Below are 25,235 nucleotides of genomic sequence, written 5' to 3'. Positions count from 1 at the left end.
GGGGAGGCCAGGGGAGGCAGGGGAGGCAGGGCAGGCAGGGGAGGCCAGGGGAGGCCGGGGAGGCCAGGGGAAGCAGGGCAGGCAGGGGAGGCCAGGGAGGTCAGAGGAGGCAGGGGAGGCCAGGGGTTGCCAGGGGAGGCAGGGCAGGCAGGGGAGGCCAGGGGAGGCAGGGGAGGCAGGGCAGGCAGGGGAGGCCAGGGGAGGCCCATTCTGCACCCTAGCCCAGCATGTTCCGGCATCGGAGCCGCTCTTCCTCCTGCTTCTCCTCCATGCGATTTTCCAAAAGCCTCAGCTCCCTGCGCACCGCCTTCCCCATGGATGGCTCCAGCTCCAGCACTTTCTGGAGGTCCGCCCTGGCCTCCGCCTCGTTCCACACCTCCGCGTGAGCCCGGGCCCGCACGTAGTAGGCCTTCGCGATCCCTGAGGGGAGGATCAGACTGCACCAGCTGAGCCCCTTGGAGGCGCAGCCTCAGAAGCTCACAAAACTCTTAACCTTGACCATGATCCTTAACCTCTCTGTGCCTCCTGAGCCGCCTCCTCGGCTGTAAATGGAGGTGATAACAGCCACAGCAGGACCTACTCCCCTCCCTGTGGGGACCCTGCCAGGGCCGCGGAGCAAACCGAAATCCGTAACTTCCCTTCGGTTACGTGGGCTCCCTGCACTGCGGGCTCCAGGCCCCCGTCCCCGGCACCGAAGGAGGTGAAGAGTGCAGGGAACCCCCGTGCCTGGCTCCTGGCACACAGCCGGAGTGCGGTGTCAGCAGCCCCCCGGCCCCGCCCGCGTGTACGGCGCGCACCTGGGTGAAGCCGCAGGATGTCGCTGGTATGCTCCAGCACCTCATAGTACTCCTCCTTCTTCAGCAGACACTGACAGTAGTTCACGATCAGGGTGTTGGTCATTTTCTCCAGCTTCAGCCACTGCACCTCCCAGGGCTTCTCCTGCGGGGTGGGGGGCACGCCTGCCTGCCGTGAGCTGGGCCGCCCTAACCCTAACCCTGCCCCCCGGCCTGCGCCGGCCCCGTGGCAGCCCCCCACCTTGGCCTGCAGGTTCCTCAGGCAGACGATGGCCTCCTGGTACTTGCTGGAGGCTTCCTCGTAGCGGCCCAGCTTGAAGAGCCGGTTCCCCTCCCCGTGGAGGATGGGCACCGCCTGCATCTTCTCCTCGTTGTTCAGGCTCCACGTCTCCCTCTGGTACTCACTCGGGGCCTCGACCTGGCCCGAGAGCGGCAGGCGGGTGAGGCGGGGACCCCGGGAACCTGCGTCCCCGCAGCTGGCCACACCCATATACAAAGGGGACAGAAGCCACGGGGCCCCGCCTTAAATGAGCACCTTTGTGCAAGTTAGGAATAGACAGCCCTTTGTCAACACTTGACTTCCAATATTCAGAAGACTGTCTCCATACTCATTTGGCTAGAACAAGACACTTTACTGCCATCTGCTGGAAAATTGTCATCAGAAAAGTTCAGATCTACAAGGTCTATAATGAGCACCTCAGAGGTGAGGCCCTTGTGCAGTGCACAAACCGCACAACTGTCCTAGCAGGCCCACAAAGGCCCTTTTGTGACACAATCCTCTTATTTGTTCCCCCATGTAGCCCTCGGGCTGAACCTCATCCTTGGCCATAAGCTGAGTCCCCACCCAAGCTGGACCTTCTCCCACCACCCCACAAACAAGGCTGTGGTTCACGAGCCCTCTCGTGCTCTAGAGAGAAAGCGGGTGACGCCCAGCGACCAGCGAGGCGGGGCTCCCCGCGCGCTCCCTGAGGCTGGGACAGCGCTCCGCCTGCCCCATCCCCAGGGCACACCTGCAACAGCTCGATCACGAAGATCAGAGGCTGCGGCTCCTTCTGCAGCTCGTCCAGGTCCTCGTAGCCCAGTGTGTGGTAGGCGAACATGTTGGCCAGCCCACACGTGTGTACGTGCCACTCCGTGGGGTCCTTGCCCTCCGCCACCTGCCGCAGGCTCCGGGACAGGATGGGGTAGACCCCTGTGTGCTGGGAGGAAGGACGGCCGATGGCGTCTGGCCTGTGTGCTCGGAGCTAGCCGGGCCACACGGAGCCCCGCTCTGAGTCCTGCCTCAGCCACCCTGTCCCGTGGTTGTTCCTGCTGATTGCCCCCAACATGCCCCCATGAATAACCGGCTGCGCCGTGTTCTAGGCCGACTGCTCTACCAGGTCCTTCTGTTAGCTCCTTCCATCCTTCAGATGCCCCAGAGAGGGAGGCACTTATCCCCCTTCTGTAGGTGGGGACACTGGAGCCCAGAGACATTAAGTAACTTGCTTAAGGTCACACAGCTAGGAAATGACGGAGCCAGGATTCACACCCGGCTCCAGAGGACACGCTCTCATCTCAGGGCCATGCTGCCTCTTGCTGGCCCTTGTGGTCAGCCCTGACCTATTTCTCTCCCGGAGAGACCTGAGCCCGTGGGTCGGTGACCTGCAGGGAGGGAAGTGTGGGGAGTAGGGGAGGGAGCAGGCCCCAGGGGCCAGGGGCCAGGGGCCAGGGGCCGGATCGGCAGCCCCAGGGTGCTGCTGAATAGCAGTGAGCCTGGGCACCTGTCTGAGCTCCGGTCCCCTCGGCCGTACCTGTGGTCGTGGAGCTGGGTTCGTGGGTTAGAGGTGGACTGGTAGAGGCCCAGCTCATCCCAGCCTCCCCCTGCACCGGGCTCGGGGCTTGCCGCCCTCGGGGTGGAGGAGGGCTGGGAAAACCAGCCCCTTGGGCCTCAGCTTGCCCATCTGTGAGCTGTCTCTGAGAGCCCCCCTCTGCGTGGACGGGGTTCAGAAACGGCCCATCTCAGGCACCCTCACGGCAGCTCCAGGACCTGAAGGGGCGGAAACAGTTCAGCTTGTCCTCCAAGTCACCAGTGCGGGGATGAAGGTCAGGCCTCCCAGCCTCCCCCCACCCCCCTGCAGCTGGGATTAGCCCAGAAAGCCCTGCAGAGGCTCCTTTGTGAGAGAGGCCGCCAGCTGGTATTTAATCCCGCCGGGATCCAGGCTGACCGGCGGCAGGGAGAGGCCCAGCTGCAACTGGCCGAGGAAGAGGCCACTCCTGGCCCTACAGGCGGCCCCAGCTCCCAGGCCCTGCGTCCCCGGCAAGTGCACTGAGCAATCGGGCCCCAAGGCCGGGTGGCTGCCTGGGCAGGACCTCTGGTAAAGACTTGTCCCATGAGACACCCACACCCTAGCTCCAGTAGAGCCTCAGGGCAGCACGGTGGGCTGGGGGTGCCTCCAGGAGGCCAAAAACAATCCAGGAAGGAGGAGGAAGGCCAGAAGAAGGTCCCGAGTCCTGTGCCCAGCCGGGTGGCACCTCCTTGGAGGGAGGGAGCAAGGAGGACTCCAGACTGTGTCAGTCTGGAGGCCAGCTTGCCCGGCTGGGGGCCGCAGAGCAGCCAGAACCACACATGGGGCTCTGTGGAGCTCGTCTCCAGCGCTGGGGACGGAGACCAGGCCTGTGGCCGAGGCAGGGGACCCCGGGACCCCCACACCGAGTGTCCTGTCTGCAGGGCTGTCTACACCGGAGGCTGCAAGCTGGTGAGCCATGGGCCAAATTCAGCTCGCAGATTGGTTTTGTCTTACTCCTCACCTCGTGGAGCCGTTATGACTAGTTCACCAACATTCAGATGTTGAGGGAGCTCGCATGCTCATGAAGACTTCCGGCTCAGCTTAAGAACTCAGAATGGCCAGCCGCCGGGCCTGCCCCTTTCACAAGGCGACCATCCGGTCGGAGCTGAGGACTGGCTGCCCCAGTTGGATGAGGCAGATGATCTGCAGTCAGCCAAAGCTCCTGGCTCCTCGAGGAATCTGAGTTTGCAACCCGTGGCCTCACAATCCCAGGCACCAACGCAAAAGTCCCACACAGAGACCAGCGTCCTGTCGAGGGTGGGGGCGTGGCAGAAGCTCCCAGCTCCTCACTGGCCCTGCCTCCCTGGTGTAGGGGCAGGGGAGGGAGGGAGGAAGCCCCCTGCTCTTCAGAGTGATCCAGTGAGGACTGTCCAGGAGGGGGGCTCTGCAGGGAGTGATGAGCAGCACTGCTGGGGGAAAGCCAAGCCCTCCTAAGTCCTCTGTCGAACAAAATGATCATCCCACTGACTGCTGCCGTCTTTCTACAACTCAGATTCTTAAATGGAGAGATGCACCCTGGAGGGGAAAGGGGCTAAGCAAATTAAGCATGCCAAACCTTTTCACACTTCCTGGCCTGGATGCCACCCGCTCCCTACGTGCAGACCTGGTGAACTCCTATGCATCCTTCAATACCCAGTTCGATGTCATCTTGGAGATGTTCCCCCAAGACCCTAAAGAATTAGTTGCCCATCTCCTATGGCCCCGAAGCAGTCTGCCCCTCACTTGCTTACGTCATGGGACTGGCTGCCATGCCTCGAAATTGCTCGAATGTTCACTCCTCCTCCAAGAACTGAGGTTCCTTGAGGGGCAGAACTTGGTCTGTTTCATTCCTAACACACAGCAGAGTCCAAAGCTGGTGCCCAGTGAACGTTTTCAGATAGATAGGCACAGACAGACCACGATGGGTGGATGCTTAGTGCAGTGGGCAGTGCCCTCCTGTGACTGTGGCCAAAAGGACGCAGACAGCACATGACACACAGCCGTGCTCACTTTAGGGGAAGCTCTGCGGACAACAAATCAATCAGCCAATCCAGGATTTATTGGCAGCCCTCCATGCACTCAGCTCTCCTGCGTTAGCGAACATGCATCCTATGGAGGCAGGGCCCTCGCTGGTGGCCAAGCCTTGTCTACCCTGCGGCCTGAATGACAGGTGCACGTGGGTCTAAAACGTGCAGGGCATCCTCACTGTAAGCAAAGATATTACTTTAGATAGATATTTTAAACTATGTGAAGCCGCAAAAAAGCCCATTTTCTGAAGACTTGGCTTGTTAAAAACAAAACACCTTTAACATCTTTCTAAGCACCAGGACGAAGAACAACACAGACGCTGGTAGGCAAAGAAAAGTCGCTCACCTGGTATTTGCCAGGTGAGTCAAGAAATAAGGGACAAGGCGGGCGGGCGCCCCTAGCGGTAGAGAACGGAACTTCAGCCTGGCTCCCCACTATGATGGGCAGCCGCCCCGGATGGGCAGTGAGGGGACCGGGGATCCCACCCTGACCGTGTCTCTTAACTTGTCTGACCCAGAGCAAGTCACTTTCCTTCTCTGCCTCTTACGCTTCCTCATCAGCAAAACGGGGGAGTCTGTCTCTGAAATTCTGCAAGCACTTTTCAATCGCTCGGTACTATGACTTTTCTTAGTCACCACCACGTCCTGTAATCCCCTCAACAGCCGCTTAGCGTACGGTTTCCGTTATTTATAGATGAACGAAATAGAGTGCCAGATGGAGAAAGGACTTCCCCGGGGCCACACAGCCAAGTAACAGAGCAGAGCTCAAACTCAGATCTCTCTGTCTCTCTCTCCCAAATTGCTCCTTCGAAAGGTCAGCGGCACCTGACGAAGGGATGGGTCTGAGCATCCGCCATCAACGGCTGGTGGGTCCATTAGGTGAAAGCCAAGGGGGAGCTTCGTAATGGCTGGATCGGGCTGGCGGCATCTCAACCCGTCAGCCGATCACGGTAACAAGACGTCTCCCGGCAGGAGAGGCCAGCAGACAGGGAAGGCTGCCCAGTGGGAAGCATGCAGCACAATTTCTAGAAACTGTGGGGACAGAGGAACATGGCAGACAATCCCATGGCAAAGCAACCAGCAAAATCAGAATGTGGGGACTTCTGTAGGACAAGTGATCCAATTCCTTCAACAAATCCATGTCAAGGGAAAAACAGGGAAGGAAACAGAGCCCCGAGACACGCACCCACAGAGCCCTGTGCACAGACTTTGTTTGGGTCCAGACTGGAACAAACCAACCACAAAGAGTAAATGTGACGACTGGAGAAATTTGAACAGTACCAGAGGGTAATTGGCGTGAAGGAATTATTGGGGTTTTAAAAAAATGTAATAATGATATTGAGGTGATGTTACTTTGATATCCTTTTTACAGATACAAATTTTAGTACTTTTAGATGTAATGGTAGGGAGTCTGGAGCATGAATTAACCTTGCGGGATAAGGAAGAGCAGGGGACAGGGGTAGAGGAAGCCAGCCTGGCTGGGGTCCACGGTGGCTGGCGTGGGGGGTGGGTGCGGGGGACTTCTCTGCACTTTCTGTCGACTTCTGTATATGTTTGAAAGTTTCCATAAGAAATGCTTGTTTAGGGCTCCTGGGTGGCTCAGTCGTCAAGCATCTGCCTTCGGCTCAGGTCATGATCTCAGGGTCCTGGGATCGAATCCCACATCGGGCTCCCTGCTCACTGGGGAATCTGCTCCTCCTTCTACCCCTCCCCCCAGCTTGGGCTTGTGCGCTCTCTCTCGCAAAAATAAATAAATAAAATATTAAAAAAAAAAAGAAATGTTTGTTTAAACATTCTGTGGCCCATTTCTATCTGGGCCACAGAATGAGGAGGCGATCCCAGGAGGGCCACAGATTTGCAAATAGTTTTAGACGGCTCACGGGAGCCGGGAGGAGGGCGGGAAAGTGACCAGTGGCCACAAGTGCCCAGGATCCGGTAATCGTGTGTGGGCACGGCCCTGGTGCCACATCGTCCCGGCCAGCCACGACACCGACGGTCACTCTGGGGGCTTGTGGTTTTGGGTGACTCCCCTCCACGTGCCCAGTGGCAGAGGGAGAGGGTGCAGGGTTTTGCTTTCACCCCACTTTGCTGAAAGGCAGCAGCCCCGCAAAGGGGCGGGCAAGCCCTGCAGGCGGCGTGGGCGGCATGGGCGGGCGTGGCCTACTTACGATGGAGTCACACCAGAACTCAGCCACCTCGCCTCGCCGCATGGACGTCAGCAGTACTTCCCAGACCTCGAGCTTGAACATGTTCCCGAGGATAATGTGCATGGGGTGGCCCACGCGCTTGCTGTCATCTATCACCGTCCGCTCCTCGTCGCATTTCATGGTGCGGAAGTGAAAAATCACCTGGTCAGCAAGAGGGGGGACGCTGGTCTTAAACACAACCTCCCTCTGTCGCTCACGCGGCTGTCCTTGGGGCTCCACTCGCCCCACCCCTGCCAGATGCCCAGACCCCACAGCTACCCCCCCCCGCTGCCTGCACTCGCCGGGGCTGGGAACCCCCCCTGCCCAGAGGACCCCGTCCCACTGCCTGGAAGCTCTGTGGGTCCGGAGGGCCTTGCTTACCGAAGCCCTGGATCTGGGGCCACAGACCCCGCCATGCCACCGTCATCCAGGGAAGCCCACCAGAGATTTGTGGACAAAACCGTGAACCCCGAGGGCCTCTCTTTTCAACTCAACATTTGGGGCTCCAGAAAATTCCCAAAGCCCTTCCCCCAGCCCACGCCAGAATTTAATTTGCCAGTATCGAAAACGTCCAGCGAGTGGGCACCAATTCCGAGTTTCCCAGAAGCTCAGGAGTTGATAATTCTGGGAAGGGCCCTCCTGGCCCTGTTTTGGCAAAGCTGAAAGAGGCACAGCGGGAATGCAGAAGGCTGCCGTGGGGGGCCCCGTCTGGTACGGGGAGAGCAGGCCCACTCACCCGGGACCCCGTGATGAAGTTTGGGAGCTCCCCTGCGCCTCCGTGCAGAATGGTTTTCTTGACCCCTTCCACGTTCAGGAGCAGAGCGGCATCCATGGCTCCCGGCCCAGGGAGGTGTCGGGCTCAGGCTGAGATAATCTCCCAGGAGGAAGACACCCAGACCCCGGGATTGGCCCTGCCCCGGGGGCGGGTGTGAGCCAGGAGTAAGCCGGGCGGCACCTAGCGCCTGCTCCTCAGGGTGATGTGAGGCCCCCCCTGACACCCACCTTTGGTTTTCTCCCATCCCAAGAAGAAAGCAGCCCGAGTGTTCTCAGAGAAGACGGGGAGAGTGTGTGGCAGGAAAGAGGCCTCAGGCCAGCCAAGGGGAACAGGACCCGGTGTCCGTGCCAAGGCCCTGTGGTCTCTACGGTCCCTGCCTTCCCTCTTGCCTCTTTCCTCCTCCTCTCCCCCCAAACTCTATGCAGGAGAGGATGTGATCCTGGGGGGTGGGGAAACCAGGTTTCTGGCCTGGGGGGCTCTAAAACGGGTAAGAGAAGGGGCAGGTTTGGGAAAAGTTAAGGGCGCCCCCCAGCCCCACTCCAGCCCCCACTCCAGCTCCTGGAGGTGGGGAGCGGGGCTCTCCCCCGTTGGAGGGTCTCATTCCTCATCCCTGTGCCCTGGGTCCCCGGGAGAGCTCAATCCCTGCACCTGGGATCCCCTTTCTGGCCTCCGTGACAGGTGGCCTGAAGATGTGGTGTCTGGCGCCACCTTGTGGCCAGTGGAAGCTGCTGTGCTCGGGCTCCCAGGGTCCTTCCTCTGGGCGACCCCAGACTGAGAGCGGGAAGGGACAGGGGCGCTGCAGAGAGGGATGGAACACTGGATTGTCAGGAGCCACAGAGAGCCGCTGACCCTACCTCTCATTTCCTGACCTGCGGCCTTGGGTGTCTGCCACCCTCCTTAACTCCATCGTCCCCCCGAAACGTGAAGATCCATCTCCCCTGCCTCTCTCCCCTGGAGCAGCAAGTGGGACCCCAAACCCAGCCCCCCAAATTCTCCCACGAAGAACCACTGGCATAGAGGAGACCAAGCCTGAGCGCCCAAACCCAGACTGGGGCAGCTGGATCAGGCCCCTCCAGGCCCCCTCCCGGGGTGCTCAGACCCCCAAGGGCCCAGATCCAGCCCTCCCTGCAGGCAGGGGGTTCGAGTGCCGGGGTCCTGGGGTCCTTCTCCTCTGTCCCGCCCTTCCCTAGCCACACAGCAACCTAGAGGGGTCCAAACGCATAGGAAGCAAGACGGGAGGTCAGATGCTGAAAGTACAAAGGGAAATAAAAGTGATTACCATGAAAGTCGGGGGAGGGAGAGATGGAGGCAGGACCCAGGGGTGGGGGTGGGGGGCTGCTTCTGGGGTCCTGGCAGTGCTGTCCCCTCCCCCCATGAGGGTGGTGTGACTGTTGGCTTTGTATGTGTGCATCATGCTAGACGACTGATTTCTTGATGTAATCCGCGGTGGAAGAGAAAGCTGACTGATCGCTCTGCTCTAGAGGGTGGAGAGGGTCGAGAGGCATGGGGGACGGCGGGGTAGATCAGCTAGATCTGAGCCCCCGGTAGGCAGGGGTGGGAGTGGGGTTGGGGGGTGCTTGTCGAAACGGAGGCCAGAAGAAGGAGGTGTTCAGGCCACAGCCTCCGGACGGGCCCCCAGACTAACCTCCTAAGGGACTTCAGGGAGAAGCAAGTCTAATAACCCCACCCCTCTTAAAACACATCAAAGGCTTTCTGCCACGCTCAGGAATAGCCCAGGCTCCTTCCCCGCAGTGGATCAACCCCTGCCCCAGGCCGCCTGCCCCAGGGGGCGGGACCTCAGTCCTCCCTCTGGCCTAGAAGCAGGTGGTGCCCAGGCCCCTACCCCGGCCTTGGCAGGCCCTTGTGTTGGAAAGCCTCGCCACCCCCCTCCACCCTGCACTTTGTCCCTAGCTCCTCCCCTAAAACCCCCGCATGCCTGGGGGAGCCCGCGCTGGCCCCGCTCACATGGGGTTCCCCACGCCCCTTCCTCCCCTTCCTCACCCCGAGCACGCCTCACTCGTGGCGTCTGGCACCGTGTAGTGTCTGCTTCTTCCAGCACCGACCATTCTAGGAGGTCACGGGAACTGGCAGAAAATTCTGCGGCCGGATAGGGAGCCCCGCCCAGGACAGGGCAGGGCTGGCGCCCCTCCTCCTCTCCTCCTCCACCCTCCTCTCCTCCTCCACCCTCCTCTCCAAGAGAGGCACGGGTGGGGCTGGACCCCCCAAAGCCTCCGCCCGGGACTGGCTTTGTCTCCTTCCGCAGAGCCCCCGTCCCCTCCTGCAACCCCTCCACCAGGAGCCTGCCCCCCTCAGCACACCCCCTCTCCTTCCCCCGCCTGGCCTCTGAATGAGAGCCTCTCATTCAGAAGAAAACGTTTCTTCCTCCCCTCGTTGACACAGACACTGCTGTCCCTTCACCTGGGCTGCCGGGGACGTTCTGAGGGAGGGGGTGCAAAGCCCCACGTGGGCAGGGGGCCCCGTCAAGCATCCCTCCATTCACGCCTGACCCTGGGGAGATGCCACGATCCACGACGGTTAAGCATTCGGGGTGGGAAGCCGGACACGCAAGGGTTTCTGTTCCAGCTCTGACTGCCCTCCGTGTTGGGCCAGACACGTCACCTTCCCAATCTGCGCTGCCATCCGAAATGGGAGTAAAAATAGCACCTCCTCTGTGGGCTTGGCCCGGGCTCAGGCTGGACAGTTGCAGGCTGTCCTGTGATGGCCGGACACAGTGGGGACCAGCCCCTCGGAGCTCAGACTGTTTCCCCTTCACTGAGCCGCAGGTTAGTTTTCGGGAGAACAACGGGCGCTCGCTTCCTCCCCCCCCCCCCCCCCCCCCCCGCGTCACTGGTGAAAGGCAGGAATCGAATCCCCTAAGTACCACCCGCAAGCCTGTCCCCAACAGGCCACAAGTCAGCCTCAGCGCACGGAAGGCGGGGGGAAGGCAGAGCCCTGGTCAGGCGATGAAACAGCAAAGCAGAGAATCACAGCACACCGCTCAGAGCCCAATATTGCTTCCGGAAACTTCTGTCTCACTTACACATCTGTGGGCTGGGTGTCCGACCGTGGGTGCTGGCCCCCTGTGCCAGGAGCCCCCCCCAAACACATTCTCTGCTCCCTTGGCTCATTCTCTAGGCCTGAGCTGTAAACGGGCCATGTGGGCGCCTTCATTGTGTCATCATTTTCTTGGATTATTGGTTCTTTGGTTCATTGACACTGGTCTCTCCGCACACGCTAGATCTGAGGAGTGGGTGCAGGGACCCTGGTTCCCCACTCGGGGAATCCCGCCGGCCCCTAACTGAGGGCCACTGGGGCCCACCTAACCTCGCCAGACCTGTTTCCTGGTCTACTCCTAGGCTGCCCCGTGAGGTCACCACGGAAGGGCTCGTCAGGCACACCAGCACCTGGGGCGCGCATCCCCCCACCCCCCGCCGGGGAGACGAGAGTCCCTGTGCCCGAGGACTGGGGTCCCCCAGCTCTGTAGCGGCCGGCACAGAGCCACGGTGAGGGGGGAGCGCCGATGGAGACCCCGCCGGAGAGGGGGCGCGCTGCCCGGTGGGGAGCCCTGTCGCGGCCTGGGACAGAGCTACGCGGTGAGGGGCCCGAGGGCCGGGTGAGGTCCGCAGCGGGGTAGCCTGGGGGGGGCGCGGCAGGGTTGCCCTGGGGTCGCGGGAAGCAGGGAGGGACTTTCTAAAGGGGGAGGTTTGGAGCTTGTTCGGATGCTGGGGGGGGGAGGCCTCGCCCTGGATGGGCGGCTGCCCTGGAGGAGGGCGGGGACCGGTGTATCCTAGTCTGTCCCCTCCTCCAGGATCTTCCAGGGTCCAGAGTGCGGGGGGCGCGTTTGCGGACCACAGAGCGAGGACTGGAGACAGAGACCCACGGCGCGGGAGCGGGCACCTCGCGAGCGCACCGGGGAGACACCCCCCTCGGCGGGGCGCCGGACCGCGGGGACAAAGGGGCGCGGCCCGAGGCATGAATGGGGCGGCCAGCCAATCGGAGGGCAGCATTCCCGCCGCGAGGGCGGGAGCCAATCGGATCCCGGGCGCGGCCGCGCTGCGGGGACACGGCCAATCAGCTACGAGGACGGGCCGGGGGGCGGATCCGCGCGGAGTTTCAAACCGGCCGGGTGGGCGCGGAGCGGCTGTGCGGGGCGTGCGGGCGGCGCCGGGGGCCGTTGGGTGAGCGCATCCCGGGGACTCGGTGGCCCTTCCGTTCCCACGGGACCCGGACGAGGCGGGGGGCTCGGGCAGGTCGGGCGCGCAGGCGGGGCCGGCCGGGGATTGCAAGATGCGGATCGGGGGGTCCGCGCGGCGCTCGCGAAAGGGCCGCCGATGGGGCCCCGGCGCAGGCAGGCTCGGCGAGGGCCGGTCCGGACTCTGCCCGCCTCCCCGCTGGAGTCCGAGAGCCGAAAGGAGGCTGGAGGGAAAGACGGCTGTTGTAGACACCCGCAGACACGCGGAGCGGCACGTCCCCCCTCCGCCCTCTTCTGGGCCTCGCTGACCCCTCTTCCAGGAAGCACCCTGCTTCCCGCACCCACGGCTGCCAAGGGCCTCCACGCCCAGCCCGGGCCGCCTGTGTGTCCGTGGGGCCTGGGGAGGTAAGGGGGATGCCTTGCTGACCTGCCCTTTGGTCTCCTCCCCAGGCTCTGGTGGGCTGAACAGACTCTTGCCCAGGCAGATGGCCTCCAAGTGGCCGGGCGTGGGGGCCTCGGTGCAGCCGAGATCGCTCCAGGACCAGCAACTGCTGGAAGGGAAGGAGGTGCTGCCGCGGGCCGCCTGCCATCCGGAGACCTCCGGGGGGGCCCTGGGCTCCCTGTGCAGACAGTTCCAGAGGAGGCTGCCCCTGAGAGCGGTCAGTCTCAACCTCGGCGCAGGGCCCTCCTGGAAACGCCTGGAAAGCCCCAAGCCAGGCCAGCAGGGCCTCCAGGCTGCGGCTCGCTCAGCGAAGAACGCCCTGGGTGCCGTGTCCCAGGTAAGGCGGGCGACGTCCACTGTCCCTTGGCTCAGGCTTCCGTGGTGCCAGACGGCTAAGGCCTCCAAGGGCCGCTGTGAGGAGGCAACCCCATGAGGACAGGTGCACTGTCCAAGGGAACCGAGCCCCACGACGCAAGACGATACAGCTGCGTTGTGGTAGGGTGGCAAGCAAGGGCGAAATGGGGGGACACCAAACACAGGAGGGCTTCCAGAGGAGGTGACTCCACGGAACCACCCAGGACAGGGGCAGTGGGAGGAAGTTGTAAGGCAAGCGAAATAGCCTGAGTCCAGATCCAGAGCTGGGGGACAGCGAGACGCAGAAGACAAGTCTGGGTGTGGCCAGAGGGCAGAGAGCGAGGACGGGAAGGGCAGGGGTCCCGGGCTGGAGGTGTTTCTAGACTCTCCCAGGAGCGACTGGGAGCCAGGGGGAGGATTTTCATCAGGGTTGGAATCCGGCCGGATTAGCATATTAGTACTGTTCTTCAGCTAGGTGGTAGAGGGTGAGAAGCAGATTCACCTCCGAGGGGCCTGGGGGGCCTGGCCTTGCAGAGGCTCAAAGGTAGGTCTGCAGGGATTCGAGTCAGGTGACAAGTGTGGAGTACCTGTGGGCTTTCCAGGTGAACGGGTCTTCAAACCCAAAAATGAGGGAAGGTGTCACCTAGGAGGGACAGAAGCCGCGAGCATGGACCGACCCCCAAGGAAAGAATGGGGGTGGGTATCTCCTTGGGGTCTGACCGGGGATCTGAAATCCACAGACCCTCCGCTGAGAGGTCTCTGAGCCAAACGTCAGTCTCGTCTGTAGGAGCCCCAGGACGGTTTTATTCCCCGGGGCTCAGAGACGTGAAATGAGACGGTCCGCCCACGGCCACACCACACACCACATGGAACTTGGGTCTTAGTCTAAGCTCTGGCCTCTGGCTCTGCCGGGCAGACGTTCTGGCTGAGAGGAGCCCAGGCGGGTCCGAGAGACCCCAGGGCTCAGGCTTGCCCCCGTAGGCAGTGAGGAGCCCTACAGGGCTTCCGAGCCCTTGAGCGTCCTGAGAGCTGGCCCTGCAGAAGCCTGCAGCAGCGTGGACGGTGAACTGCTGTGTGAGACCAGAGGCGGGTCCTGGGGGGCAGGCCTGGGCTCTGGGCCTTGCTGGGAGAGCCGGGGTCGTTATGGGTCCCGGGAGAGGGTTTGGGCTTGGGTGAACGCGGACTCTGACCAGCGCACTCACTCCCCGGGGGGTTCTGAGGTGGCGGCTGCAGCAGGCCCGGGTCCCACAGACTCATCCTGCCCCGGGACCCGGGACCCGGGACCCGGAGCTGCCGGGGCCCGCAGGCCCGCTGGGGGGCCGAGGGGCGGGAGGTACAGCCGGGACACTTGGGGGTAGCGCCCGCTTGGCTGTGGTCCCTGCTCAGCTCTCCCTGTACCCGCCACAGAGAATCCAGGAGTCCTGCCACGGTGGCACCAAGTGGCTGGTGGAAACCCAGGTGAGAGCCAGGAGGCGGCGGAGGGGGGCACAGAAGAGCGCCCGGCTGTCAGAAGAGCACACGGCTGAGGCCTCCAAGGGCCGCCGTGAGGAGGCCTCTGCCCACGCCTACGTGGCCCTGGACCCGAGGGAGAGGGACGGTCACCGGCTCCCTGCCCACGGGGGCCCACGCGCCTACCCCCTGCGGCGGCCCAGGAGGGAGGCCGCCCTCCGCAGTCCCTACTCCTCGACAGAGCCCCTCTGCTCCCCCAGGTAAGGGGAGCCGTGCCTGGCGCCCCCAACGCGAGCTGGGCCCCCTCCTGCGGCTGCCAGGGGCACCTGAGCTGCCGGCAGCCATGCTCTGGCCCAGCTCTGCCCCGGCTGGCGGGGGGCCTGGGTGGGGGGGTCCTCCAGGGCCTCAGTTTCCCTATCGGTCAAAGACGCGAGCCTCCCGGCGAGCCCAAAGCAAGTCTGAAAGCCCTCCGGAGGCCGAGGCTCAGGTTCCAAGGGGGCAACGGCAGGGTTGGCCTGTCTGCAAGGTCGCCTGCCCTTGACCTTCTGGGCCTGGCGCGCCAAGTGACACCGATGTCACTTCCTGGGGGGAGGGGAGGGTCTGGGACAAGGTGTTCCCAGCTCCCGGCATCCCCCCAGCCTGCACGCCCGGCCCAGTGCCACCTGGGGGGGGGGCTGGCTACGGTTTCCGCGAGTCTCGGGGGCGGCTTTTGCTTGTTTCAGCGAGTCTGACGGTGACCTAGAGCCTGTGGGAGCAGGACTGCAGCGTCTCCAGCAGCTGTCCCAGGAGCCAGACGAGGCCATCGTGGCTGAGAGGTGAGCCGGCATTTCTGGGGCCATCTTTGCCCCTGGGTCTGACCTGCTGTGTGACCCTGGCCTGCCCCTGCCCCTCTCTGGGCCTTCCTGGTGCCACATTGGTCCATCACCTGGAACCCCCCAGGCCAGGTACCTGCTTCCTGGAAGACCTGCCCTCCTCCAACATTCCCCATGGCTCCCCGATTCCTGCCTGCCCGTGGAATTGGGAAGAGCTCCGTGGCCGCTAGGGAGTTTCTGGTCTGTGCTCAGGACCCCCTCCTGGAGGCAAGCCTCGGGTCTGCAGCCGCCCTAACGTGGGGCCAGTCCCCCGTCCATCCAGTGGCCACGATGGGCTCCTGGGTGGGGCGCGGCCAGCTCTGGGGACGTGGCGGGAGGGCCCCTCGAGCCCGCGGCACCAACGGCATTGGTCCCTCCCGCCCTCCCACCTCTAGCGGCGACATGACCGTTTCTCTCGTCCGAGACTGAGGAGGACGGTGCCTGCAGGTAATGCCTTCCTCCAAGCATCTTCCCTGGGCCCTCCTCCTCCTCCTCACGCACAAACATGTGCAAGAACGGAGTCTTTTCTGGAAAACACCCCGGAGCTGACAGGCCCAGCAGGGCAGGAAGTGTGCGAGTCTCCCCTCGCCTGGAGCGAGAGCTGCTGACCTCACCGACCCCGTCAGTAGCCGAGCACACCGGCCACCTCCTAGCTCCCGCCGCCGGGGGCACGACCGTGGGGCCCCCACGTCCTGCTCTGAGCGCGGGGAGGGGGGCACGAAGGGAGCTGTGTATTTGCAGGAAGCGAGCCACATCTGACCACCACTCCCTCACACCAGGGCCCGTGTGTGCCCCCGAGTTCCCGAGCACTGCCCTCGGGCCCCTGCTAACAAGGGGCCTCTGCTCAGAACCGGCCACAGCTGGTTCTGCCCGTGACCGCCCACCCCAGCCTGAGACTCACTGGGCCTGGAGACTCATGCCGCACTCGAGCTCCGGGGCGCGTCTACAGCGGGAAGCCCGGGCAGCAGAGATTCTGGGGAGCCCTGAGCCGTGCACCCAGGAGGGGGGCCTGTGAGGAATCAGCCCCTGGGCGGCCCAGGGACCCCAGCTCCCGTCCCCGCGGCCCCCCCAGAGCCCCGAGACCCTGGGCCCACAGACCCCTACTTGCCGTCAGCACAGAGCGCCGTGGGTGTGCGGGAAGGGGTGGCACCGCTCAGTGGGGGCTTCTGCCCTCGGTAAATTATTTAAGAAACCCACTTTGTCATTTTATTAGAAAGAAACCAGCGCGTGACTTCCCTGGAGATAACACTGCTTTTTCATAATAAAGACTCTGCTTCTGAGTGTGACTTCTGTTCTCTGTGTCTCACACTCACACACACACACACACACCAGTCGGGGCGGCGGGGCTGCACTCCCCTCGCCCTCCCCGGGCCAAGCGGCCGGCCCCCAGCTCAGGGGGAGCATGAGGAGCAGGAACGGTCTCTCAGCTTCGCTCGGAACCAAGAACACCTTAAAGGCAAATAAGGTTTTTATTTAAGTGACAACATCCGAGAGTTAAAAACCAGCTCACGCCAAAATCAAGACCAGTTGTAAAAATCTTTTAGCTCCGTAACGCGGTGTGTGTCCTGTTAGAAACCTGGTATTTTACATTTTCTTCTCTAACGGATTTTGTACAAGGCAGCCATGAGAAGGAGGGTAAACCTTTCTTTGACCACAGAACCATCCACCACAAGTAATACTGAGAGTCACACATTTAGGAACAGCCAGACCACGGACAAGGTCAGACAGGCTGCCGCCATGGAGTAAACAAATAGGAAAGGACAGTGGGGTCCCGGGGTGGAGGCCCCTCGAGCGGGCTGCCTCCTGTCCTGCCCCTCGGTGTCACCTGCCGATCCTCGTCCCAGTGAGGGTGGGGTCCCACTGCGTTCCCTGCCGGCCCCAACGGCAGGACCCGGGCCAGGCCTCGCTACTGCTCAGGGACGTCACCCTAGCTGTGATTTTTAAGAAAGTGTCCCCAAGCCCAGAGGGAGGGGAAGGAGGGAGGGGTGGCTTCTTTTGGCTGAACCAAAGAGAATAGGTTTCCAGAGCACTTGGCACCCAAACCCCCGGGATTCGGCGGGAAATTGGTTATTTAAGGCGGGGGCAAGCTGCGGGGCTCCGCCGCAGTCCGGGCGCCCCTCCGGAGCGGGGCGGCACCGAGGCTGGCGGGGGGGAGCGGCGTCCGAGCAGAATCAGTGCCACCTCCCCACCCGATGGGACTGGGTTTCTTTCAAAAACCGGCGCCCTGTTTTGCCTGCAGGACACGTCGGGGGCACAGACTCTGGGCTCCAAGGAGGTAAAAGGACCATCTCGAGACCGTGAGACCCGGCCTCCCCTCTTTCAGGGAGCCCACGCCCCGGCAACCTCCGGAATGCGGGGTCCACACCTGCTCTCCCGCGGCCCGGCACCCAGACAGGAGGGCCATTCATCCAAAAGCATGAAAAGAGTTGACTTTTTTAAATATGTGCTTTGTGGAGCCTAAGGGAGGAGTTGCGAAATCTTCCAGAGAAAACCCATGATGCCGGGAGAGCGGGCGCCAGCCAGCGGTGCATCCCGAGCCCCCAACAGGGCGAGTGCGGACGAGGGGGGCAGGCAGCGCTCCGGCAAGCACGGCCCCGGATCGGGAAGAACAAACATGCCACACGAGAGACGAGGAGCTTTGGTCAGGCAGGAAGAGAGGTTCCCAGCCCCCAGGGAGCGGGCACACCGGGAACTGGAAGGATTCTCTAGGAAACAGCCAGACCGGGTCACGGAACTGCTCTGGGGAGAGGCAAGCCCCCTCCAGAGAACAGCACCACTGGGTGCTTTGTTTTTCTCGGCCTGGAGTGGACGGACACAACGGAACAAGCCACTGGTACAGGAAGTGTGTTGGTTAGAGTCTCTGGGAGAGCCGAGGAGCCTCCCGCTGCCGAACCCCACCCCGCACGCGCCCCAGCTGGGGCTCCTGGGGGTCCCGCTCACCGCGTCCCGCTGTACACCTTCAGCATCGCGGGCGTGGGTCCTCCGAGCTCCGGACAGCAAGGGGGTGGCCTCCGGCCGGGTGCCCCAGCCCAGCTCCAGAGCCCAGGCCCTGGAGACCTGCTCACGGGACGCAGGTTCCCCTGCAGGGTCCCGGCGCTCTCTGTCTCCGTCTGTCTCTGTCTCTCAGGCTTCCGGCCTGGGGTTCACAGAGCAGAGGAAGCCCAACTCGGGAAGAAGGAACGCCCACTAAGGACTTTATCACCTACATCAGCAGCTTCCGCGTAACATCAGAGAGGCAGGCCGTCTGCCCGCGCTCCGTCCAGGGCATATTCTGGAAAGGGTGGACGTGGCTAGGCCCTAAGCGCTGGCACCTCACAGAGCGCCCCGCGGATGGAATGTGGAAGGAGGAGCGGCCCGTGCGAACCGGGAACCGCCGGGAGGCAGGGCCAGAGAGGGAGCAGCCCGGGACTCGGGCTCGGTGCCGACAGCCCTGCAGGTGGAGCGGGCCAGCCGGCCGTGCCGGAGAAGACTCGCGTCCCGGAGAGCGTGGGCTGGGGGCTGGGAGCCCGGACCCCCCACCCCGGCCCCAGCAGGGCGCCCGCTTTGCCAGGCAATTCACAGAGCGGTCGCTGTCCGGGGAGAACGCGGGCCACGCAGGAGCTGTGAGAGGTAGACGCTGAGCGGAAGCGACACGGGGCTCACGCGGGTGCCTGTTGCAGATACAGAGGTCTGGGCTCTGGGGCAGCCCGGCCGGACGCAGCCCTGCTTGGAGGAGCTGAGCCAGCCTCGGGGACGGCCAGAGGGGGCCCAGAAGCAGGCCGTGGCAGCCCCCGGGGACAGCAGTGGGCCCGGCCGGACAGCAGCGGAGTGCAGGGACCCAGGCCCCCGGCCAGGGGCTCGCAGCAGGACAGTTTGGGCAGGCTCTGAGGAGCCCCCCACCCCGGGAGCCAAGCCCTGCCAACCTCAGGGGACGAGCCAGGGGGAGGGTAGGGGCACCAAACCCAGCGGAGTGGCAGGCAGAAGGGAAGAGAATACAACAGTTTGAGCCAAAATCACATGAACCCCCAGAATGCCGGGATGTCAACTCTGTGCCCTCCAGGAGCCAAGAGGGAGAATCAGTCTGAGCAGAGCCTGGGACGGCGAGTCAGATCAGTGCCCTCTGGGGCGATGTCCCTGTTCCTGGGACACCTGGTTGGGACATCAGTGCAAAGCAAACCGCCCCGGGGAGCAGGGACCCCTTCCCACCTTCCCATCCCCCTCCCTCCCCGCAAGGGCTTCCTGTGAACTGGTGGGGTGCTCGGAGCCCGCGAGGGGCCCCCAGAGCCCCCTCTCAGACTGCGTGCAACGTGCGCACTGGGCCCTCTGAGGGGCTCCTAGTGCAAGACAGCCCAGGAGTCAGAAACCCGCACCCATATCAGCGGGGAGACCCGTCCAATCCCATAAGCAAGGCAGGGCCCAGAGAGAGCGAGCAGTGGGCTCACAGGCAGCCCAGCTGGGCCAGAGCCCAAGGCCGCAGCCTCATGGGGGAGGGCGCCAGGCAGGACCCCGGGAAGAGGAATGACTGTCCTCACAGGCCACAGAGAATGGTGACAGTACCGAGGACAAGACGGGGACAATGGACAGCCGCAGGAGAACAGACCGTCAGCACCAGACCCCGCTCCCCCCAGGGCCGTGGACAGACACCGCGGACACAGGAGGACCCGGGATAGCCTCTCACTCCCAGAAGGTGGCCACTTGGCCCCAGGAAAGCCAGGAGGCCCAAGACGGTGACCCGGGATGCCACAGGGAGGGCGGTGCAAATGCCGCTCGCCCCTCCGGCAGGAGCTGTGCCCGCCGGGGCCGCTGCTGCCCGGTCTGGGGGCTTCTCCCCTCCGGGCCTGCCCGGCACCTCCAAAGCCTCGGGGCCCCAGAAGGATGGTCGACTCCGCCCAACCGTCCCGCTCCGGGCAGGCCCGCTCCCTGGCGTCGCACACGCACCAGCGCTGACCCGGGCTTGCGGTCACGGGCCCCACACGGGGAGGCAGCCGCGGCTGCACACAGACCCTGGGCTCTACCCCCTGGGCGCGGCTGGGTCCCTCCCCGCTCTGGTCGGACACTGCTGGACAGACACGGGAGGGAAAAAGCAGGAAAAGGCCTGTCTCGGGGAGCAGCAGCCCCCCTGGCCCACAGGCAGGGCCCCCCTGCTCTGCGCACAGCCCGGCCCTCAGGGCACCGACTCGAACTTGGGGGGCCCGCGCGCCCAGCTGAGCGCGGCCAGGGGCCGCTCATGGTCCTTGTCGGACTCGGGCTGGCTCTGCGCCCGCTCGGGCTTGGGGTTGGCGGGCGGGTCGGGCTGCTGCACCGACATGGTCCTGCGCAGGTGGTTGCGCTTCCGCAGGAACTCGGGCTGGGCGTGCAGCCCGAAGCTGCCCTTGCGCAGGATCATGCGCGAGTTGTTCTTCTTGGGGCGCGAGCGGTGGCCGGCCTCCAGCGCCGCCAGGTGGGCCGCGTAGCCCTCGCTCAGGAACTGCCGGCGGGGGCAGGGGGGAGGCACAGGCGTCAGGCGGGAGGAAGAGCCGCGAGCTGCCGCCCCCACGCCTCCCGCGCCCGCCCCACCCGGGTCTCCAGCTGTGCCCTGGAGCCTGGCGGGATGGGGAGCTCAGGACCTAGAACAGCTCCCCGCCCACCTTGAACCTCTGAGCACATCCATCCGCACCCCTGGGACGCACTGAGCTCTGGGTTCTTGACGGGGGATCCTTGTCCCTTGCCACCAAATCCCCCAAATGCAAGTTTGTCCCATCACCCAGCCCCTCCTCCACGGACTCCATCAGGTCCTGGCCCCCACGGCGGCCTTCCTGCCCATCGCCCCCCTGGGTCCTCACACCCTGCTCCCCAGAAAGTGGGTCGTGGACCAGCAGCAGCTACAGGACCTGGGCCCTGACGGGCAGGCTCTCCGGCCCCAGCCAGGCCTACGGATGTGACCAAGGCCCCAGGACACCTGGGCATCAGGGCCTGAGAAGCCCCGGGTCCCACTCTGGGGGGGCATCTGGCCCGGGTCCCACTCTGGGGGGGGGCCCCCCCTCTCCCCGGTCCCCCCCCGGGGGGGACACCGTCTCTGCCCCGGGTCCCACTCTGGGGGGCACCGTCTCTGCCCCGGGTCTCACTCTGGGGGGCACCGTCTCTACCCCGGGTCCCACTCTGGGGGGGACACCGTCTCTGCCCCGGGTCCCACTCTGGGGGGGACACCGTCTCTGCCCCGGGTCTCACTCTGGGGGGCACCGTCTCTACCTCGGGTCCCACTCTGGGGGGCACCGTCTCTGCCCGGGTCCCACTCTGAGGGGGGCACCGTCTCTGCCCTGCACCTGAGGGTTGCTGTCACACCCCACAGTCCGAGGGGTCATCACCTTCCCTTCAATCCCCGTGTTCTCCAACCTGCTCTCAGTCCCCGTGACAGCAGCACCTGTCTGGTCACCCACGCCAGAAACCGGGCGCCATCCGTGGCTCTCCCTGTCCTTCAGCCCACACGTCTGACCCGGTCACTTCGGACTCCAAGCCATCCTGCCTCGCGGTGTCTCTCGGACGCCTCCCCTTCTCCCGACGGGCCTTCCACCTGCAGCCTGGGGACCACTCTCAACCACAGACTCACCGCCAAGACGTCAAGGACACGGGCCGTGAGCCAGGCGCTGGGCTGCGCCCCCCCAAGCCGAGCTGGGGTCCTGCTGTCACCCCCCGCCTCTGCTTCTGCTGCTCCTGCCGCCAATGCTCTTCCCACCTCAAGCCTTTGCTGGACGACTCCTTCAAAGTCCCGAAACCCGCCCCCCCATCTTAGCTGTTCCTCGCTGGGGGCCCACGACCCTGTGCTCCCCGCCATGCATCAGGCCTCCATTTCCCGCTATCCTGCTGGACGGGATGACATGACATCCGGTCCCACCAGGAGCCCCCCCTGCGCCCACACGGGGCCTGGCTGGGCACGTGCCCACCAGCACTGGTGGAATGAAGGGGGGACAGAGCAGACAGAAGAACCAGCTGCCTGCGCTGCCCCCCGCCTCCCGCGCCCCCCCAGCCACCACCCACCTGGCACTGGGCTTGGTACTTCTTGGCGGGCCGGCCCACGATGAAGATCTGGGAGGGTGGCAGCCCCAGCACGCTGTAGACAGAGATGTCCTTCGTGGAACCGTAGGCCGCACTGATTCTGATGAAGCACTGGAACACAGGGCCGCCGGCTTCACCCCGCGTCAGGAAGCGTCCCTGCAGGAGCCGCCCCTCCCGCCCTGCCCTGCACCCCGGGCAGCTCCCAGGGGATTCGGAACCTCAGCACCTCTGACCCCACTGGACGGGGTGCTACGGGACCCAGGCCCAGGACCGGAGGCCGGGTGTTCCCCGCCCGCACCCCCCAGACTGTGGGGCTCACGCAGCTCGTCGGCCGGCCACCCCTGATGCTCACCCTCCGGCTGCTCACTTTGAGCCCCCACTCTGGTCCCGCCATCGCTGGGGATAGCCCACTGACCACCTCGGCCTCCACCTGGGCTTCTTCAACGGCAGTGGCCTCCAGGGCTGAACCCAGAACTGCCTCTCTGGGCTCTGACGGTCCGCCTCCCCGCTCCGCCCCTGCTCCTTTCCTCGCAGTCGCTCACAGCTTCACCTCTCAGGGGCCTGGGCCCTTCCTCGTCCCCAGCCCCCCCAGGCCACGCCTCTGCTGCTGATGACCTCCAGGCCTCTGCGCCTGCTTGACCTGGGCCTGACCCTGTACACACGAGCCTCAGAGAACATCCCAGGCTCGTCTACCTCAGTGCCTTTGCACGGGCTGTTTCTTTGGCAAACTCACATGCAGGCTTCAGGACTCAGCTCAGAAGATGCCGCCTCCTAGAAGCCTTCTCTGCCCCCACCCCCCGCCCGGGCAAAGCCGCCTCAGTCCTCCTGTTTGCCCAGGGGCCTGTGCTAATCTGGGACCAGCAGGTTGTCGGTTCACCTGTCCTTCCTTCTCTGAGTCAGGGACTGGCAGACTTTGCTGTGAAAGCCCAGATAATAAGTACTGTGGGCTCCGCACTCTCGCACCCACGGTTAACACCACGTAAGCAAATGATGTGGCCGGGTTCCAACACAACTGTGTTTACGGGCACTGAAATCTGGGTTTGCTATCATCGTCACATCATGAACCGTGATGCTCCTTCTGATCTTCCCCCCAACCGCTGAAAGCTACAAAAACCATCCTCAGGTCTGGGTCACACCCACCAAGGCTGTGGGCTGCACTGAGCCCCTGGGCCCGCCCTCCATCAGCGGAATGCAGAACGCAGACCGTGGGGCCCTGTCCACCGTGTCTGATGCAGGAGGGGGAGGCAGAGCGTCTACCCGTCTAAGGAGCTCCCAGGGGACGCTGTGCTGGGGCCTGGGTCCCACGGTGAGGACCGCTCCAGGTCACAGCTCGGGAGGAGAGAACAGCTCGGTGCCCCGAAGCAGGACCCAGACGGAGCACAGTGGCCACTTAGGTGTCCACTGAATGAATAACCAGAGGCAGAGACAGAGTTCAGGCTTCGGGGGCAGGAGATAAAGGAGGACGCGTGTGACTCAGGAATCGTGGGCGAATCACTGAGCCGCAGTGAGCCGCGTCGTCCTCACGGGTCCCTGCGGACAGCACCCACCTTGCGGAGCTGTGCGGGCTCCCAGCGAGACACACGGGTGTGCTCTGCACCCAGGCGCAGTTGCAGGTGGAGGGCGGAGGGGAGGAGCGTGCAGCAGGGTCTGGGGGCTGATCTCTCCCCTTCCCGGCTGTGGGGACTCACCTCCTGCACGAGGTTGCGGAGGAAGATGGCCTTCTGCCGCAGCGGGTCATGCACCAGCCCGTCCGAGAAGAAGATCATGCCCTGGGGGAAGTTGTGCTGAGAAAGCCAGGACACCACCCGCTGCTTCTGCATGTCCGGCCGGCCCGTGATGTACAGGATCAGGTAGCCCAGGTCCTGCCAGTGTCTGTGGACACACAGCAAGGGGGGTCCAGCCCCCAGCTCCCAGCCCCCACCCCACCCGCAGCCCTCCTGAGGAGCCCCCAGGGAAGGACTCCAAAGCCACACTGGGGCTGAGCCCCGGGAGTCCCGGACATCTCCCAGATGGCCAGCAGACACCGCAGGCCCACCACCAACTGACCCCCACTGCTGCCCCCTCTGCTCCTCCCCTCCTTCCAGCAGGATCTGACCACCCTCCCCCTCAGCTTGCTTCTCTGCCCGGGCTCACAGCTCCCCCACTCCAACCCAGCCCGGGCAGCCCCCCAGGACTGCAGGCCCGTCTGTAGGGTGGGGGCACGGGGGAACTGCCACCTAGGGCTGACCTAGGGCCGACAGCCAGGCCTGGCAGGGCGTGCTCCTGCAGGCTGCGCTGGGGGGCCGCTTCCTCCTTATCCTTGGGGCTGTTGCCACGGCGACATCTGTCAGTCACAGACCCATCCCCTCGCTCCATCCTGGCTCCCTGCCGCGTCCTCAGGTCTCCCTCCTCTGCGCACCTGGGGCCCGCCCCTCCACACACACAGCAGCTTTGCTGCCCACAAGCCTTGTGCTCTGCAGCTGCCGCCCCCTCCCCTGCACAGCCTCCCTGGCTTCCTCTCTTCCCGTGCCCATGCCCCTGTCTTTCAGGGCCCCCTCCTCCAGGAAGCCTTCCCAGCTTCCCAAGCAGAATCAGCCCCGCGGGAGGGTGCTCTCTGTTGACCTCACCCGGAATCCCGGCTGCAGGACACCAGCTGGGCCCGACCTGCTGGGGCTGCTGGGGCACTAACCTCCCCCCAGGCTTGTCAGAGACTGGGGGTTTCCAAACCTGGAACCTGACCTGAGAGATCCGGGAGGTTTTGCAACAAAGCATGGGCCCAGGGGTCACCCCGGGGACTCCGGCGAGCTCTGAGCTGGGGCCCAGTCGCCTGTTTATCAAGAGCAGCTTCTGATGAGTGGCGAGGTTTGCAGAGTGCCACCGTGGCCCAGGCACCCAGGCGGACAGGCCCGAGCGCTGGACGGGTCCCGGGGGGGCAGGACCACAGTCTCCCCTTCCCAGCTGTGGGAGGGGGACGCTCACTCACTCATTTGGGCGGGGGCTGGAGATGTCGTAAGAGAAATGAATGCCCCCCCCCCCAGCGGGAGCTGGACCCTGTCCAGGGCCTGCAGGACCAAAGGGCATCTAGCGGTCAGCTGACTCTGGGAGCCCCTAACCCAGGCTGGCCTGCCCTCCCCACAGTGCCCGCAGCTACTGCGTGCAAGCAGAGCCTGGGCTGTCCTGCTCTTGGGGTTCTGTTCACTTGGAATCCTGGGTTACGGTTTCTCATGCCCGTGACTTGTCTTCCGCATGGGACTGAGCTTCCTCCCTCTAGGAGTTCTGTCTGCCTCAGTTCCCAGCTTGAGCCTGGAAGGGTGGAGGCAGGGAGGGAGGGGGAGAGAAACAGGGAGGGAAGGAGGGAGGGAGGGAGGGA

At 64.0% G+C, this 25,235-nt stretch overlaps 3 protein-coding genes across 3 annotated transcripts in view; 1 reads left to right on the top strand and 2 right to left on the bottom strand.

The window, feature by feature from the left end:
- Nucleotides 1-152: 152 nt before the first annotated feature.
- Nucleotides 153-7,644, bottom strand: AIPL1 (aryl hydrocarbon receptor interacting protein like 1). Its single transcript, XM_021694721.1, has 6 exons — nt 7,549-7,644; nt 6,795-6,974; nt 1,805-1,993; nt 1,036-1,212; nt 798-939; nt 153-420 (listed from the first exon to the last, which is right to left on the bottom strand). The coding sequence occupies exons 1-6, from the start codon at nt 7,642-7,644 to the stop codon at nt 218-220; spliced, it is 987 nt and encodes a 328-aa protein (XP_021550396.1). The 3' UTR covers nt 153-217.
- Nucleotides 7,645-11,743: 4,099 nt separating this feature from the next.
- Nucleotides 11,744-16,149, top strand: PIMREG (PICALM interacting mitotic regulator). The gene is made up of 5 exons (XM_021694777.1): nt 11,744-11,765; nt 12,230-12,558; nt 13,983-14,284; nt 14,747-14,839; nt 15,271-16,149. The coding sequence occupies exons 2-5, from the start codon at nt 12,265-12,267 to the stop codon at nt 15,302-15,304; spliced, it is 723 nt and encodes a 240-aa protein (XP_021550452.1). The 5' UTR covers nt 11,744-11,765; nt 12,230-12,264; the 3' UTR covers nt 15,305-16,149.
- A 3,060-nt stretch (nt 16,150-19,209) lies between these two features.
- PITPNM3 (PITPNM family member 3) overlaps nt 19,210-25,235 on the bottom strand; it is a 53,875-nt gene continuing 47,849 nt past the window's right edge. The window contains exons 18-20 of the mRNA XM_044921791.1: nt 23,575-23,758; nt 21,869-21,997; nt 19,210-20,321 (exon numbers count right to left, since the gene is read on the bottom strand). Of these exons, the coding sequence (XP_044777726.1) occupies nt 20,019-20,321; nt 21,869-21,997; nt 23,575-23,758 (616 nt within the window). The 3' untranslated portion in view covers nt 19,210-20,018. The remainder of the gene's footprint in view (nt 20,322-21,868; nt 21,998-23,574; nt 23,759-25,235) is intronic.

The sequence above is a fragment of the Neomonachus schauinslandi genome, chromosome 15, assembly GCF_002201575.2.
Source record: "Neomonachus schauinslandi chromosome 15, ASM220157v2, whole genome shotgun sequence".
Lineage (NCBI taxonomy): Eukaryota > Metazoa > Chordata > Mammalia > Carnivora > Phocidae > Neomonachus > Neomonachus schauinslandi.
This window is presented reverse-complemented; position numbering and strand designations above follow the sequence as displayed.

What these genes read in the sequence shown, in the direction of transcription:
- PIMREG (XM_021694777.1), top strand. Translation starts at nt 12,265, where the DNA reads ATGGCCTCCAAGTGGCCGGGCGTGGGGGCCTCGGTGCAGCCGAGATCG. An exon ending in CCCTGGGTGCCGTGTCCCAG is followed by an intron (nt 12,559 to 13,982) that starts GTAAGGCGGGCG and finishes TACCCGCCACAG; the next exon opens with AGAATCCAGGAGTCCTGCCA. An exon ending in GAGGCCATCGTGGCTGAGAG is followed by an intron (nt 14,840 to 15,270) that starts GTGAGCCGGCAT and finishes TCCCACCTCTAG; the next exon opens with CGGCGACATGACCGTTTCTC.
- AIPL1 (XM_021694721.1), bottom strand. Translation starts at nt 7,644, where the DNA reads ATGGATGCCGCTCTGCTCCTGAACGTGGAAGGGGTCAAGAAAACCATT. An exon ending in ACTTCATCACGGGGTCCCGG is followed by an intron (nt 6,975 to 7,548) that starts GTGAGTGGGCCT and finishes CTTGCTGACCAG; the next exon opens with GTGATTTTTCACTTCCGCAC. An exon ending in AGTTCTGGTGTGACTCCATC is followed by an intron (nt 1,994 to 6,794) that starts GTAAGTAGGCCA and finishes CCTTCCTCCCAG; the next exon opens with CACACAGGGGTCTACCCCAT.